This window comes from Cynocephalus volans, chromosome 4 (assembly GCF_027409185.1).
Source record: "Cynocephalus volans isolate mCynVol1 chromosome 4, mCynVol1.pri, whole genome shotgun sequence".
Lineage (NCBI taxonomy): Eukaryota > Metazoa > Chordata > Mammalia > Dermoptera > Cynocephalidae > Cynocephalus > Cynocephalus volans.
In genome coordinates, this window is record NC_084463.1 from 21310250 (window position 1) to 21324453 (window position 14204).

General features: G+C 49.4%; 1 protein-coding gene across 6 annotated transcripts in view; it reads right to left on the reverse strand.

Moving 5' to 3' along the window:
- Positions 1-5354: 5354 nt before the first annotated feature.
- Positions 5355-14204, reverse strand: part of PKNOX2 (PBX/knotted 1 homeobox 2) — a 266441-nt gene continuing 257591 nt past the window's right edge. For all 6 annotated transcript variants that reach the window (XM_063093947.1, XM_063093944.1, XM_063093949.1 and 3 more), the window contains 3 exons: positions 9632-9708; positions 8583-8761; positions 5355-7553 (listed from right to left, as the gene is read on the reverse strand). In XM_063093947.1, the coding sequence (XP_062950017.1) occupies positions 7324-7553; positions 8583-8761; positions 9632-9708 (486 nt within the window). In that variant the 3' untranslated portion in view covers positions 5355-7323. The remainder of the gene's footprint in view (positions 7554-8582; positions 8762-9631; positions 9709-14204) is intronic.

Below are 14204 nucleotides of genomic sequence, written 5' to 3' on the forward strand. Positions count from 1 at the left end.
CTTAATCTCTCTGATCCTCTGTTTCCTCATTTTAAAAATGGGAATACTAATATTAACAATACTAGTAATTCTTCCAGGGTTGTTTTGAGTAATCTTTAGTATTTAGCATATATACTAAGTACTCAATAAAGTGTGACTTTTATTTTTACTAGAAAACTTTGAGAAATATAGGAAAGGGCTGGGCTCTGTGGCCTCTTTAGCCTTGGGGACCTGATCAATCCAAAAGACACAGAAGACCTGAAAACAAAAACAAGACAGGTGTAGCCTGTTCTAGAATCAGCCCTACATCTACCATTGATCCTCATTAAATCCTGCTTACTAGGAAGCCAAGTAGCCCTGGAACCTGCTTATTCTAGAACCAGTGGCTTCCAGGACTTCTGGACGAGAAAACAATACAAAGTGGCAAGAGTTGGATTGTATTCTGATTCCTCAGCAGGTTCATTCAAGGGACATAGTGAAGGAGGGATGGTGAAAAATCACATTTATTTTTGAGCTTAGAGAATAGATTCTATTTTCACTGGCAAGGAGACAGGTAGAGTGACAGAAGAGGAAACACATAGACTACTCCGGACACACTCAGGGAGGCCACCTGTGCTTTGTGATTAGGGGACATGAGGATTGATTGGAGAAGTTTGTGAAAAGCCCCACAGATCTCCCAAAATGCTGTTCCCACATATTACATGAGCCTTGAGGACCACAAGTAAACAAGCTGGAGAGGTCCTACTTGTTCCCTTGGTCTCCAGAAGGCAGGTCACGGGGTGGAAGCTGAGGGGTCAGTTGGCTCTGTGTAGCGATTTGGACTTCTTTACCCTAGAAGGCAGGGGGCAGTGTGAGGTAAAGCCAGACGACAATTTCCTGTGTCCTGTGGATGGGATTCCCACATAGTGTGGGCGAGTTGGGTTTACTGACCCACACTGTCCTATCCAGGACTGAGCAAGGATTTTTTTTTTTCACTCTAGGCTTGGGTTCTTGTTAAGATACAAATACAACTGGGAGGAACAATCCTGAGTGCATCAGGCATTTTCAGCTCAGAGCAACTAAACCTCAGACCCTTTTGTGGACTCAGGCTTGGTAAGGCTCAGAGTCTCTGGGGGACTATGAACAATGCACCTACCTGGGCCCCTCCCTGGGAGATTCTGATTTAGCAGGTTGCGAATGAAACTTGGGCCCCTGCAACTCCAAAAAGCCTGCTCAGCAATTCTAAAGTGCACCTCAGCTGAGAATCCCCGGGAAGGGTGGTGGAAGAGAGATGAAGACAGCACTGGGTCTGCAGGGGCTGGGGAGATTCCATCACAGGAGAGCAAAGTTATTTCACCTTCTTCCAAAATGTCCCCATGTCGACAAGCAGCATCCAGTCAAAAGGGAAGGTGTGAAGCACTCTGGCTGTTGGAAGCTGGGCAGTGATGTCAATCTCAGCTTCTCCAGGGGTGGGCACTGTCCAGGGAGAGGAGCAGCAGCCCCAGGACGAGCTGGGAACCTGCTGAGCTCTCGTGCACAGGACTAGAGTTTTGTGGACTATCAACCAACCATAGCGATCATCTCCTCTAACCCCCTCAATGTGCAAGTGAGGGAGGTTGATTTAGATGGTCCCTGTGTGTAAAGAGAAGTCACTGACAGAATCTTACCACACTTATGGGAACCCAGTGTTCTTCTTCCCATGCAAAGGAGTCCGGGGAGGCCCATAGGTGCGGCAGAGCTGGCCTTAAATGTGTTTGGTATAATAAAAATTTTGTAAGTTCATGGTGAAAACAACTACCCAGAAATTCACTTGACATAACAGGTAGATATGAGATATACATACTTGAAGTGAGTTCTTTGAATAATAAGATGAAAAAAAAATCTGAAAATGAAAAGGTATAATGAGATACAACTGAAGGGAATTGTCTTCAATGGCTGATTGTAATGAGATGTACATAAATTGTAAGGCTGGTAATGAAATGAAAAAAATCATATTCTTGCCTGATAATACTGGCTGTAATGTCTACACCTGAAATAAGTCGTCTCAGTGTGCTGCGTGTAATGAGATGCACATAATTTTAAAGAGTGCAATGAGATGAAAAATAAATCAAACACTTGTCTTAAAATGAAAGATGTACTAAAATGCACACACCTGAAGGGCATTGTCCTAAATGGGTTCGATTTAATGAGATGCATTTAATTTGCAAAGCGGATAAATGAGATTGGCCCAGAGAGAGGCTGAGAAATATAAAAGTGTAAGATACACTTGAAAGTGGTGTAATAAAACCTGTCTCATCTGTGGGATGGAAATAAGATGCAAAAGTGGAAACGCACAGAGCGTGATACCATCCACGTTCTCTCTGCCTGTCTTTGGGACTCCAACTCTTGGCATGTGATGCTCCACCAAGTCAAATTATCCTTTGTCCCCGGTATGATGCCAGGCACACAGTAGGCACCTGGGAATGCTTATCAAATGAGTAACTGGCTCATGGGGTTGTAGTCTATATGGCAAAGGAAAGCTACAGGGAGTGGCTATAAAGCAAGGGACTTCAAAAGACAATTGCGAACTCTTTCTCAGAGCAATGTTCCTCAAAGTCTTCAGGCATCCTGCCTAGGAATCTGGGGAAACACTGATCGTGGGACCTAATCCACATATGTAACAAGCAACTCTGGTCATTTTTTATGCCCCAAGGCTCATGATTGCTTATAGAGGCCAGGTAGACTGGTAACCTATGAGTAAAGATACCTGTATGTGAGCACAGGTACACTTTGCTAGGAAAGGCAGGAGTATCTTCACCTCCACAAATATGTTCTTTCCAATATTCTGTTCCAAAGGCAAGACTTTCTTGGACTATCTTGTTTTTTCACTCTTGTTGGAGTAATGGGTGTAAAGAAATATTTTCCTTCTTAAACACAACAACTCAGATATTAGTGGGAAAGGTCAAAAAAATGGGGGGGAGAGGAGGGAAGTATCACTAATCAACAGGCCAGTCAAATAGTGACAGCCTGATAATAAACGGCAACTGACCCTCAGCCTCCGTGTTGGGGAGACCACCAGAGTGGTGAATGTCGGGATAACGTGGAGAGGCACCCTCGGGGGCAGCAATTCAACTGCACCCAATCGTGGCTATGTGGGAAAATAGGTCTAGAGTTGCCTGATTGCCTGATTTTTAAAGATAAACCAGGGATCCATTTTTTAAAAAATATGCAATCTTTAACTTTTAAATGTTGGCACAAAATTTTTAAAAACAATATATGGTCCAAACAAAACTTGTCTGTGGCTGGCCAGTTAGCGCAGTTGGTTACAGTGTGGTGCTGATAAAACCAAAGTCCCAGGTTTGTTACCTGTACCAGCCAGCAAAAAAAAAGAAAAAAGAAAAAAAGAAAATATGTCTGCGAGCTGAATTTGACTTAAATACCATGTTTGACCGGAGAGCCTCCTGTTTGCAACTGAATGATAAAGTTTGAGATCACTGTCCCAGGATGAGATCACAGTTATAACCATTACAGGGATGTTACAAGCACCTTTCGGTCTCAGTCTTCTACTAGAATATAAACTCCCCACAGGCAAGAACTTCATCTTTGTGGACCACAGTTGTATCCTTGGTGTCCAAAACAACATGCAGGACGGAGTTGGTGCTCAATAAATGCATGTTGAATGATCGTTAGGAATGAGTCTGAGCAGGCTGCAGTATCAGGCCCCGTGCAAGGCAGCAGAGGGGCTCGGTGGTCAAGGATGGTTAGCTCTGGACATCAACTCCCGTGAGCAGGATCTCCAGACCTGAACCGTCTTTCCTAACGGATGGGGTCAAGGACAGAAGGTGGTCTGAACAGTTTCCAGGGCTCTGATATGAGATCCATTTTGGGGTAAAGAAAATCTGCACCCCCAACTTTGTCCCATCTGTCTTGTTTCTGCAGGGATTATGGCACATCCCCTTGGGTTAGGTAGCGTGTGGGTCATGCACAGAGAGAGGTTGTTGCCTCCTCAAAATACATCCACCCACATCTCAAGTGATTTAGAAAACCCACTATTCGTTGGCAGGATGGTTGAAAAGATGGCAGAACTAGATAAAAAATCTCAGGAGGGGATAGGAGAGGCTGGAGCAGGCTACTCTGTATTTCTTTAGAATAGTGTTCCATAAAGTGTGTTTGGGAAATATCGGTATAACTTGAGTAGATATTACTTGGAAAGATAAAAGGGCAAAGAAATCTGAGAACAGCTGAAACAAAGTTAAACAGATTTTCCTCCAGGACTTTTCAGAGCCTTTACTATACTAATATGCTTTATAAAACTCTACTAGCAAAATATAATGTGCAGTTAATTCTAAGCTAATTTGGCCATGGGATTTTATTTATTTATTTATTTATTTTGGTAGTGTATCTTTTAACTGGTGTTCCTTGGAAACAATATATTTATTTATTTATTTATTTTGGTAGTGTATCTTTTAACTGGTGTTCCTTGGAAACAATTGCTTTAAGAGACCACGGTCTTCCCAACTCTGGGAGGCGAGGTTCTAACACATCATCTTCTTTCTGATCTTGAGACTCTCTCCATCTTCGTTTGTGGAACTCTTTCCAGGTGTGGTGAGGGGGCTCTGTGAGAGCAGCGACTAAGGGACCTCCATTAGAGCTGCTTGGTGCCCACTGTGCCTGTGTAACTGCCCCTCTCCCATCTTTGGCTCGGCCATAGGGGATCCTCGGGTAAGAGTAAGCTCTCCAGCCTTTGTGAATGTGAACAAGGAACTCTCCTCCTGCTTCTAAACAATGCCCTGGATGTCTCAGCAAAGGTGCCCAGGTAGGGAATCCTCTAGTCAGCAGGTGACAAGAAAGCCTGCCTCTCACTTAGGTGGGGAGATAAGCTGCCCTTGCATTTCCTCTTGCCCCAGGGAGTACAGTGCTCACTCCTGGGATTCAAGGGCAGACGACCACCCCGGTCACAGCTCCAAGATTAAAAGCAGTGAAGACTGGGCATATGAAGGCTGGGGGTGGGGCTACGGTGGCACCAGCTTTGATGGTGGAAACCCTCCGAGGGAAAAGCCTTTGAGGGAGGCGGAGTATGTGAGCCTGGAGGGACCGATTTCAGAGCTCTCCGCTGCTGTCAGGGGAACGGCCAGCAGAGGGCAGTATAGAGCGCCTTCCTGTTCCTCTCCCTACTCTCTTTGTCTAGAGCTATTCACACACGAGGTAAGCGCCGAACTTGCTAACTTCCTCTCCAGACAGGGCCACTGAGGCCACTCAGAAAGCCCTCTCTACCTTGTTCTCTTCCATGGGTAGTCAGTTCAACAGGGTGCATGCAGAGACCTCCAAATTTTGTCTGGCTTAGGGTCCCACTAAAGGGACAAGGGACTGCTACAGAACCACAGAAAAAGAGAATTGCGCACCAGAATTATGGTAGGTAATAAGATTTACTGAAAATTTCTCGGCCACATTCAGTACTGGTTTGGTGGATACATCAGAAGGAGGTTGCATAACGTTAGGCGGGAGGAGGGGGCCGGGAGGAAGAGACGCGGGCACGTGTGTGCCGATGTGTCTGTGAGGATGGGACGCCTGTCAGTGGTAAGTGGAAGGGTGTGCGTGTTCTCTAACAAGAAAAATGAACCAGAAAAGGAAACGCATTTTATCCCACTGCGTGTTGCAAAAGTCTCACGCCAAAAAAGCTAGACTTTCCTCTACCTATGGCATCAAAAGGGAGTAAAAAAATGATTGGAACACCCAGATTATAAATAAGGTTATTTGTTTCTCAAAAATCCCTATTAAAACATTAAATATCAGCTCTTTTGGGGGAGAAATACATTCATTTCAAGGAGACCTCAGGAAAGCAATCACCCTTTTGCTCCACCCCAGCCAGGTGCGGGAGGGGAAGCCCTAGAGGGCCCTGAGGGTCCCCTCTAGGTGAGCCAGGTAGCCACTCACACCCTGCCACTGAAGGAGATGGCTAATGCACAATTTACAAATGAAACTGCACGTCCATTAAATTAAATCCAATGGAAAACACATGTGTGATCAGTCCTGTCATTCACAGCCACAGGGGTGGGTGGGAACAGGAGGAGGGGTGCCAGTCGTGGGGGCCTGAAGTTGGAGTGGGAGGGCACACGTTAGGGCAGACAGTGGAAAACCACCTCCTCCCAGGAGCCCCGGTTCCTCTAGTGCTGTGCATGTTGGTGTGGAGAACAGCCAGGCAGGGCGGTGGGGCACCACTGCAGGATCTTGGGCGCCATTTCTCTGGGCTGTCCCCCACATTATGGATGTTGATGGGAAGGGGATGTAGCACCTTCTCCAACCCCTGACTTCCCATTGGGCTGGATGCTTCTTTCCAATGTTCCTTCTGCCTTCTCTGAAGGATAGCATGAAGAAGGGAGGCTGGAAGTTGATGGGACCAGCCTGGGAGCAAAGGGACAGCAACGGGGGTGCCTCTGGGGTGGAAAGCTTCCAACTTAACCTGGCTCCACTCTCTCTGAAGGTCTATGGAGGGGGTGGAGCATTTGAGGAGCTCCATCTGAGGGCAGGAACATCTACGGTGAGACACCATTGTCCTGTTGTTACAGGAGCTCAGTTCTGATCCCTAAAGTCACCTTGGTATGGCTCCCAGCCCAAGTTCTGCCACATCCTTGGCTCCTGGAGCCAACCCAGGTGAAGGGACTTCTCCTGACCTCCTACAGGTTGAGCCCCTAGCTTGCAATTTGTTTCCATGATAGAGACAAAAGGAGGCTCTGCTGGCTCCCACCCATCTCTCCCAAGTCCATGGTTGCTGCACCCAGAGATAGGGCCTTGGAGGGATGAGTTGCAGCCCTGTGGAATCCAGGTCACACTGATCTGCAAGATGGGAGGCCTCAGGCTCTCCCCCTCCTCTGGCCACTGGTTGCACTTTTGGGCTCCCTCCTGCCCTTGAATGTCTCTCAAAGGGGCTGAGAACCTTCTGGGGGTAGAGCCCAGGCCCCCTTTGTCTCTCCCTTTCCTCTTAAGTCTGTCCACTGGCAAAGACTCACTCTGCGAACAGCACCAATCCATCTCACAGTGCAGGGCTTGTAAACAACTCAAGTCCTTCCGTGGGGGGCCCATGGGTGTCATCTGTCCTCAGGGATTCGGTGAGTCCAGATCTCACTCCTGACTTTCCATACAGACTGCTTGAGTGGCCCTGCCCAACAGAGTCCTCTGCAGTTCCAGGGGAGTGGGGCTGGGAGCTCACTGAAGCTTGGTGGTTGGGAAGGGGCAGATGTCTCCTCTGCATTTCTTCAAGCTACTGATTTGGGGAAGCTAGGGCCCAACTTCCTCGGTGCTGCCTGCCCAAGTCCCCTCCCCCCACCCTGAGCCCTCTTGGTGACACTCCTCTCCTGCTTGGTGATCAGAGCCATCTGGGCTGCCCGGCTACTCCAGGGAGTCACTATGTTCCAAGCCCAGGTCGCTGACATTCGTTGTCTGCAGCTCATCAGCCTCCTCCTCCTCCAACTCCTCCTCCTCTTCCTCTTCCATCTCATCCTCATCTTCTTCTTCCGTCCCATCCAATGAGTCGTCATGTGCAGCCATCATAGCCTGCTGTATGGCCATGGTGGCATTGTCTGAGGACAGGGACTGCAGGTTGTCCAAGTTGATGGAGCCTGCATGAAGAAGGCAAGGGTCAGGACCATGCATGGCTGTTGTTCAGGCCCAGCAACCTCAGTGCTGGACAGGGTAGAATGAGCTGGCTCACAGGGTGGTGAGCTCCTTGTTTCTAAGGGTGCCTAAGCTGGACCATTCCCTGGTACGAAGTCTCCCATCCATTCACTTGTCAGCCACTCCCCGCCCCATCCCAAGCAGCAACCTTCCTAGCTACCACTTACTCAGCATCTTCTATGTAAATATGTCAAGCACTTTTGACTTTCTAACAATTCTGTAACACAGGTATTACTACTCCCCAGAGGAGCAAACTGAGTCTCAGACAATTAAGTCATTAGCTCAAAGTAACACAGTCAGGAATGACAGAGTTGGGATTCTGTCCAAGGGTGGTCTAGCCCCAAATCTGTTTATTTCCACTGTACCTCATGAGAGATGGCCCATCGCACAGAAATCTGCACACAACCATGTACACACGTGTGCACAAAGGCACGTGTGCACACATGCACGCCTCCGCCCACTCCCCACACAGAACTGTCTGCACATGCCAAGCTGTAAAATGTCTGGCTCATTGAATTATTCATTGTGCACTAGGCGACTGGCAATTAGAAAAGTGTATATGGAGGGTGTGATGGAGAAGCTGGGAAAACAAAGCTCTTCTGGCCTCTGTTCACAAGCCAGCTGCCTGCCACGGTATTTATAGATGGCCTTGGCTCTGGGGGAGCTGTGCAATGCTGTCTGCTGCTAAGGAGCTTGGGTGGTGGTGGGGGTGGGGGCCTGCTGAGCAGTTATTGACTCAGATGGCTGACTCCCATTCGTCCCTATGAGATTGCTTTTGGCTTGTTAAAATATGTTGGAACATCCCTTTCTTTAAAGCTTTGATGGGGATCAGGGAGGGTTAATCACTGTGACAGAGCAGTGACTGGGGCCCAGATGAGTAGATCGTCAGCCCTGAATCTTTGCACAGCCTGACCTGAATGAGCTCTGGGACTCCTCCAGGCACCTGTCTAGGGTATGCCCAGCTCAGTTCTTACCATCAGGGTTTGTCCCTGGGGCACCGCCCTGTTGCTGCAGCACCCCCGCAGCAATGGAGTTGGGCCAAAATCTTTGGGTGGGCCGGTGCTGAGACTTGATCTTCTTGGCTTTGGGGGCAGGGTCTGGATTGCTGGCATCAAGCATGGGCTGCAGGATGCGCCTCCGGGCATTGATGAACCTGCCCAGGGGAGAAGGTGGAGACCTGGTTAGTTACTGCCTGGGTGGTGTTGGGGTGGGGGGGCAGAGAGGGCTGAGCTGCTTCCAGACTCCATTATATAGAGCAGACTGGGGTTCCCATCTAGGCTGTAAAAGCCTGGCGGGGAGAAGAGCCCCAGGCACTAAGGAGTTCATGAAATCACCTGGGGCATGGTAACCACAAAGTATCACGGACAGAACGCATGAGGAAGGGTCAGAAATTCCTACTTAAAACCCACCAGGATTGAACAGAGGAGGAAAGAGCCATAGTCATAGGCACCAATCTCTGACTTCTCTCCACAGGGCCACAGGCTCAGATCAGGGGTCCCAACTCTGGGGTCCACTCCCATCTAGCCAGACCTGGCTCTCTGAGCTCTCTATGACAGCCCAGCCAGACACAAACAGAGAAGGGGAAAGCTAAGATCCCTGTGGGGTCGAAATGGCGACTCTTCCTCCTTCCCACTCCAGCCTTGCAGAATGTTTTGGTTTCAAGTTCACATGGGGGTGGGGGTGACCAGATGACCACTGGCAACACCTCCAGCCCATGGATGCAAGTGTTCCTGTCTGTCTCTGCAGTGCAAGTGGGCTGGATGCTCAGGTGAGGTTGAGTTTTTTATTGAGCAAGCAGCTTCCAGGGATGTTCCTCACACAATTGTCCAGCAGAGGGCACCGAGAAGCTGCAGATGAAGCTACAGGTGCCAGTGTTGATTCTGGCTTTCTGCTTCTAGCCCAAATGGGATGACTACCATGGTGACTGGGCTGAGACTGAGGCAGGACTGGGCATTCTAGTCTCTTTTCCCTGCTATGTGTTCCCCTGGACCTGAGAGCCTTTGGGCAGGTGATGCTAACTCACCAGTTATTTACTTGCAGGAGGGTGAGGTTTGTCTGGGCTGCGATCTGCCTCTTCTCATCCTCCGTGGGGTAGGGGTGCTGAAATGAGAGGTGAACAGCTCATGAGGGCTGGGCACATGTGGCCTGGTCCCCTTGAGGCCTGGTCCCCTTGAGACCTAGTCCCCCTAGAGGCTGTGCCCATGCCATGGCCACTCTCCTGGCGTAGACAGCTCAAGTGGTTTGGAAGCCCAAACTGTGGAAAGTGTAATGTTTGTTCCTGAAAGAGAATGGGCCTAGAGCTGCCCCATGCCTGGGGCTCCACCTCCAGGGCCACCCCGCTCTCAGCCCAGCCCCCACAATGGGGGGACCACGGCATTTCCCAAGAGTCAATACGGTTCGATATTGATAGCTCCCGAGGCATTTCTGCATCCTTCTCACTTGGTCCTCACAGCTGTCCCCAGCAGGCAGGGCAGGCATCAGTGTTAGGATCCGCAATGGCCTCAAAAGCCCACAGAAGGTGGTGAGTGGGGTGAATGAATTGATTCAATTTAAATTAACTGATATTTACTGAATATCTACTATGTGTCCAGATTTATGTGAGGCATTCCTAGGAGACAGCAGATACATAGAAAGATAACTACTGCTTGTATAGTACTTTGTAATCTGTAAAATGCTTTCATGCAGTTAATTTCATTTAATAAAGCATGTCATTTAAACTCTGTAGGATAGGTGGGTTAGGTATTGTTATTCCCACTTTACAGACGAAGAAACTGAATGACTTCTCCAGTGTCACCCAGATGGTGGCACCGGCTTGGAACCCAATTTTTCTGGTTTTGGTTTAGTCTTTCTCCCATTACTTTGTGATGCCACTTTATAAGACTGAGTCAGTGTCCTTGTGGCGGTTAAGTTGGCCAGTGGATCAGGTGTCACCATAGTTCCGTGCACTGATGACACGTTTGTCTCCCTTAGACTATGCTTCATGAGGCACAATGTTTACTCACTAATGTATCCCCAGTGCCTGCCACACACAAATGACATACAAATGCCTGCTGAGTGAATGAAAGCAAAAATGAAGCAGGAGAGGCCGTGGTTTGTGTACCGAGCACTATAGAAGCTTAGGAGAAGGAGAAATATGTGTTGGCCAGAGGCGTGGGGAAGACTGAACAGGTCACATTAAAGGATGGGAAAGTTCTGGCTGGCAGTGGGGAGAGGGTCCTGATCCCATGGGGTGGTGGGCTACATGATAATGGAGTCTGCATCTCTGGAAGTTTCCCAGGACTCAGCACAGTACCCGGCACCCAGTAGGCATGCAATTGAGGTATGAAGAGTACCTGAATGGGTCAGTTCTTTGCCCTGGAAGCTAGGGGAGGTTTGGTGGCTCTTAGGGCTGAGGACCAAGCCATCCAGCAACCTTAGGCCTGATCGTTCCTTTTGATTGTGGTGGTGATAGAAAGTGATGCTTAGGCTTTCCACAGTCCCAGAGGTTGGGACTCACAATCTGGCTCTATTATGACTAGCTGTGAGATCTCTGGCATGTCACTTAACCATGCATCATAAAGTCATCTAATGATTTAGTGAAATTGCACTTGTAAAATGCTCAGCAAGAGGGAGCACTTCATGCTATTGTTATTGGGTGGAGTCAGCAAGGTGCTTACAGCTCTCTAAGGAAAGAGTTTGAAATCAATAGCCTTGGAAGTACTCTCCTTATCAGTGACAAAGGAAAGCAACCTCTCCAGTAGCCTCAGCCTCCCTGACTGAAGCAATCAGGATCATGTGCTGTGTTCATTCACACCTCTGACCCTGCCCGCCATGCCAGGGCAGCTGGGATTTGTGACTCGTGCAGTATTAGGACACTAACAAGAAGGAAAGCACATCAGTGTTGCGGGAGCCAATTTCCCTCTAATTGGGAAGGAGCAGAGGGAGGCTGGGAGGAGAGAAGCAGGCCCCACGGGGAGTCTGGCTCCTTCTGGGGACGGAGTGGTACACAAGACCTACTCCTGGCTCCAGGGGTCCCAACCTCCCTATTCATGGAAAGGAGACAAGCAGCCTCCCTGTCCACGGCCAGCCAGTCTGTGAACAAAATAAGGCAAAAATATGGTGACCTTTGGCCTCTCGGGCCACACTGGGCCCTTTGGTGCCCCTGCCTTTGCTATGCTGCCCTCTGCTGAGCGCTTCTCCTCTACTGTCCTCTGCATGCCCTTCTGAGCTTCAGCAAAGACCTGTCACAGATCACATCTCTGTGAGGCCCTTCCTGACTCCCAGGGGCAACTTATTCTCCCCTGCCTGGGAACAACTGTGTTTAGCCCACTACTGGGTGATATGTCTCCCCACTACTCTGTGGTTGCTCTCAGGCATGGACCAGTCTTATTAGACATTGCTTATCTCCAGCGTCTAGACTAGTGACAGGCACAGAGGTCAATGTTCAACGACCATGTGTGGAACCCATGAACGAACCAACACAAGAAGGAGATGCAGACTTGTTTCCTGAGTAGGGCGAGGCTGGCCTTGCCCACGTGCTGGGCCGTCAGCCCACAAATGCTGGGTATGCAGCATCCTGGGTGCAGGCAAGTGAAAGATATCTGAAGTTAGGAGCTCACAGCTTAGATGGAAAGGAAAAAAAGAAAAAAACCTCTATTAAAGGGCAGTTCATGCCAAGTACCCCTTGGATGGTAAGAGAAGGGTGGGCTGGACTGATCAGGGAGGGTTTCCCTAGGGAGGTGGGACTTCAACTGGACTTTGAAGAATTGCCAAGCTGTTCTGGTAGAGGAGGGGGTGGGCATTCCAGGCCGGGGCCTTGCACTAGGACTTAAATTTAAGCCAGTCAGATGAAAATCTTTTCTACTGTTAAAGGCCTGTAAAGGAGGGACTTCTCCAGCCTCCCTTGGAAGGCTAATACATGCTGTCTCTAAGGAGGCTTCTGGTGCACGGCCCTCATTCTGGGTGGCTGTCATGCACACACAGATTAACATGCTCCCATCTAACGGGCAGCTATAAGAGGCAGTGTTACCCAAAACTGGATCTAATAAGAGCCAATTCTCTTATGGATACAACCCCAGCGCAAGTCCCCAACACCTATCCCTCCTGGAACTAGTATCTCAAGAGGCACATGGTGGAGGCTGTGGGGTGAGTCACAGCATTTAGCCCCACTCTGGGAACAGGTGTGTCGGCCAGAACATTCCTGGCCTTGCATCTGAGTGCTCATGGGAGCAGTCCAGCTTGTACACGTCTCAGACCAGATGATTCCTGAGGACAGAGTGAAAATAGATAGTCCTGGCCCCAGGACAGACTGCGATTGGGTCAGTGCTACTTTTAGCACAGTTGGAAAGGCTCAGGGCCGAGGACGGGAAGAAGAATCAAATGAGATCATGGTAAGCCACCAAGCCATGGTGGCAGCTCTCTGATCATTATTTGCAGGAACTCTTCTGGAGTTGGAAAGGAAGGGCCCAGAGAGAGCTCTCTAGAAGTAGACAATTCTTCCTTAACAAAGAGCTACAGAACAGACCAGAATATTACAGATCCTTCTCAGGGCCAGCCTGAAGCCTCCCATGACTGGGCAGTGCTGCCTGCTGGTAAAGAGCCTCTGGAGATGGGGTCAAGTCCTGACCTACTTCTTAGCAGCTGCGTGACCTTGGTGGTTTGTGGTTTTACATCTTCCACCCTTAGCCTCCTCAGCTTAAATGGAAATAGCAAAACAGTGCCTACCTCTTGGACTTGAGGGACGATTTCATGAGATGAAGCCTATATGTTCCACTGACTCACTCTGTGCCATGCACTGACTCCTCCCAGACATCATCTAGTTGGATATTCAAGGTTTCCAGAGAAGGGAATTGCAGTATTTATATTAAGTAGGTGCTTTATGCCACCTTCGTTGCCACCAGGAAGTTCTCTGAAATCTAACCTGAACTCCTTCCCACCTACCTCTGGCATCTCCCTTTTAGCCCCATAACTCAAGTGTCATCTGGGCTAACATGGCACTGAAGGCATCTTTCCATGTGAAGAGTCAGTTCTGTCCCCGTCCCGGGGGAGAAGAAAGATCAGCCAGTTCTGTCCAGGGTCCCTGGCGCTCCTGTTGCTCAGAGCCCACCCTGCGACTGTCCTCCCCCTCCTAGCCCATGCAGATCTCCCCACGAGGCCAGCCAGGTCACTGAGGGACACAACACATGGCGGGCAGCAGCTTGCCAGGGGAGCAGGGCTTGGAGCCTGAATCACATCAGTGAGCCTCCTCCCGTCCCCATTTCCTGCTGTCACCAGCACCCTGCTGGAGCCCACCACACCTCTTCCCTTCCCCTCACTCCTGACAATGGTGGGGCCATGGCCTGCTGCAGCCCACCACTCTGTGGGCAGGACACCGCCCTAGGAGGGCAGAGACCACCCAGAGGGAAGCAGCCAGGATGGTGAGGGGCCCTGAAACGACCACATGCCATCACATCTAAGATGCCATCTGTGGTAGGAAGCACCCTGGTCTCAGAGAAGATAAGGTGGAAGGAGCTGCTTCTTTTACAATGAAGAGAAGCACAATAAATCACCCAAGGACTCCTCTTTCTACTGTGATTGCCCTTGTTCAGGCATTCTATTCCTTTACTTTTGCTCTGATT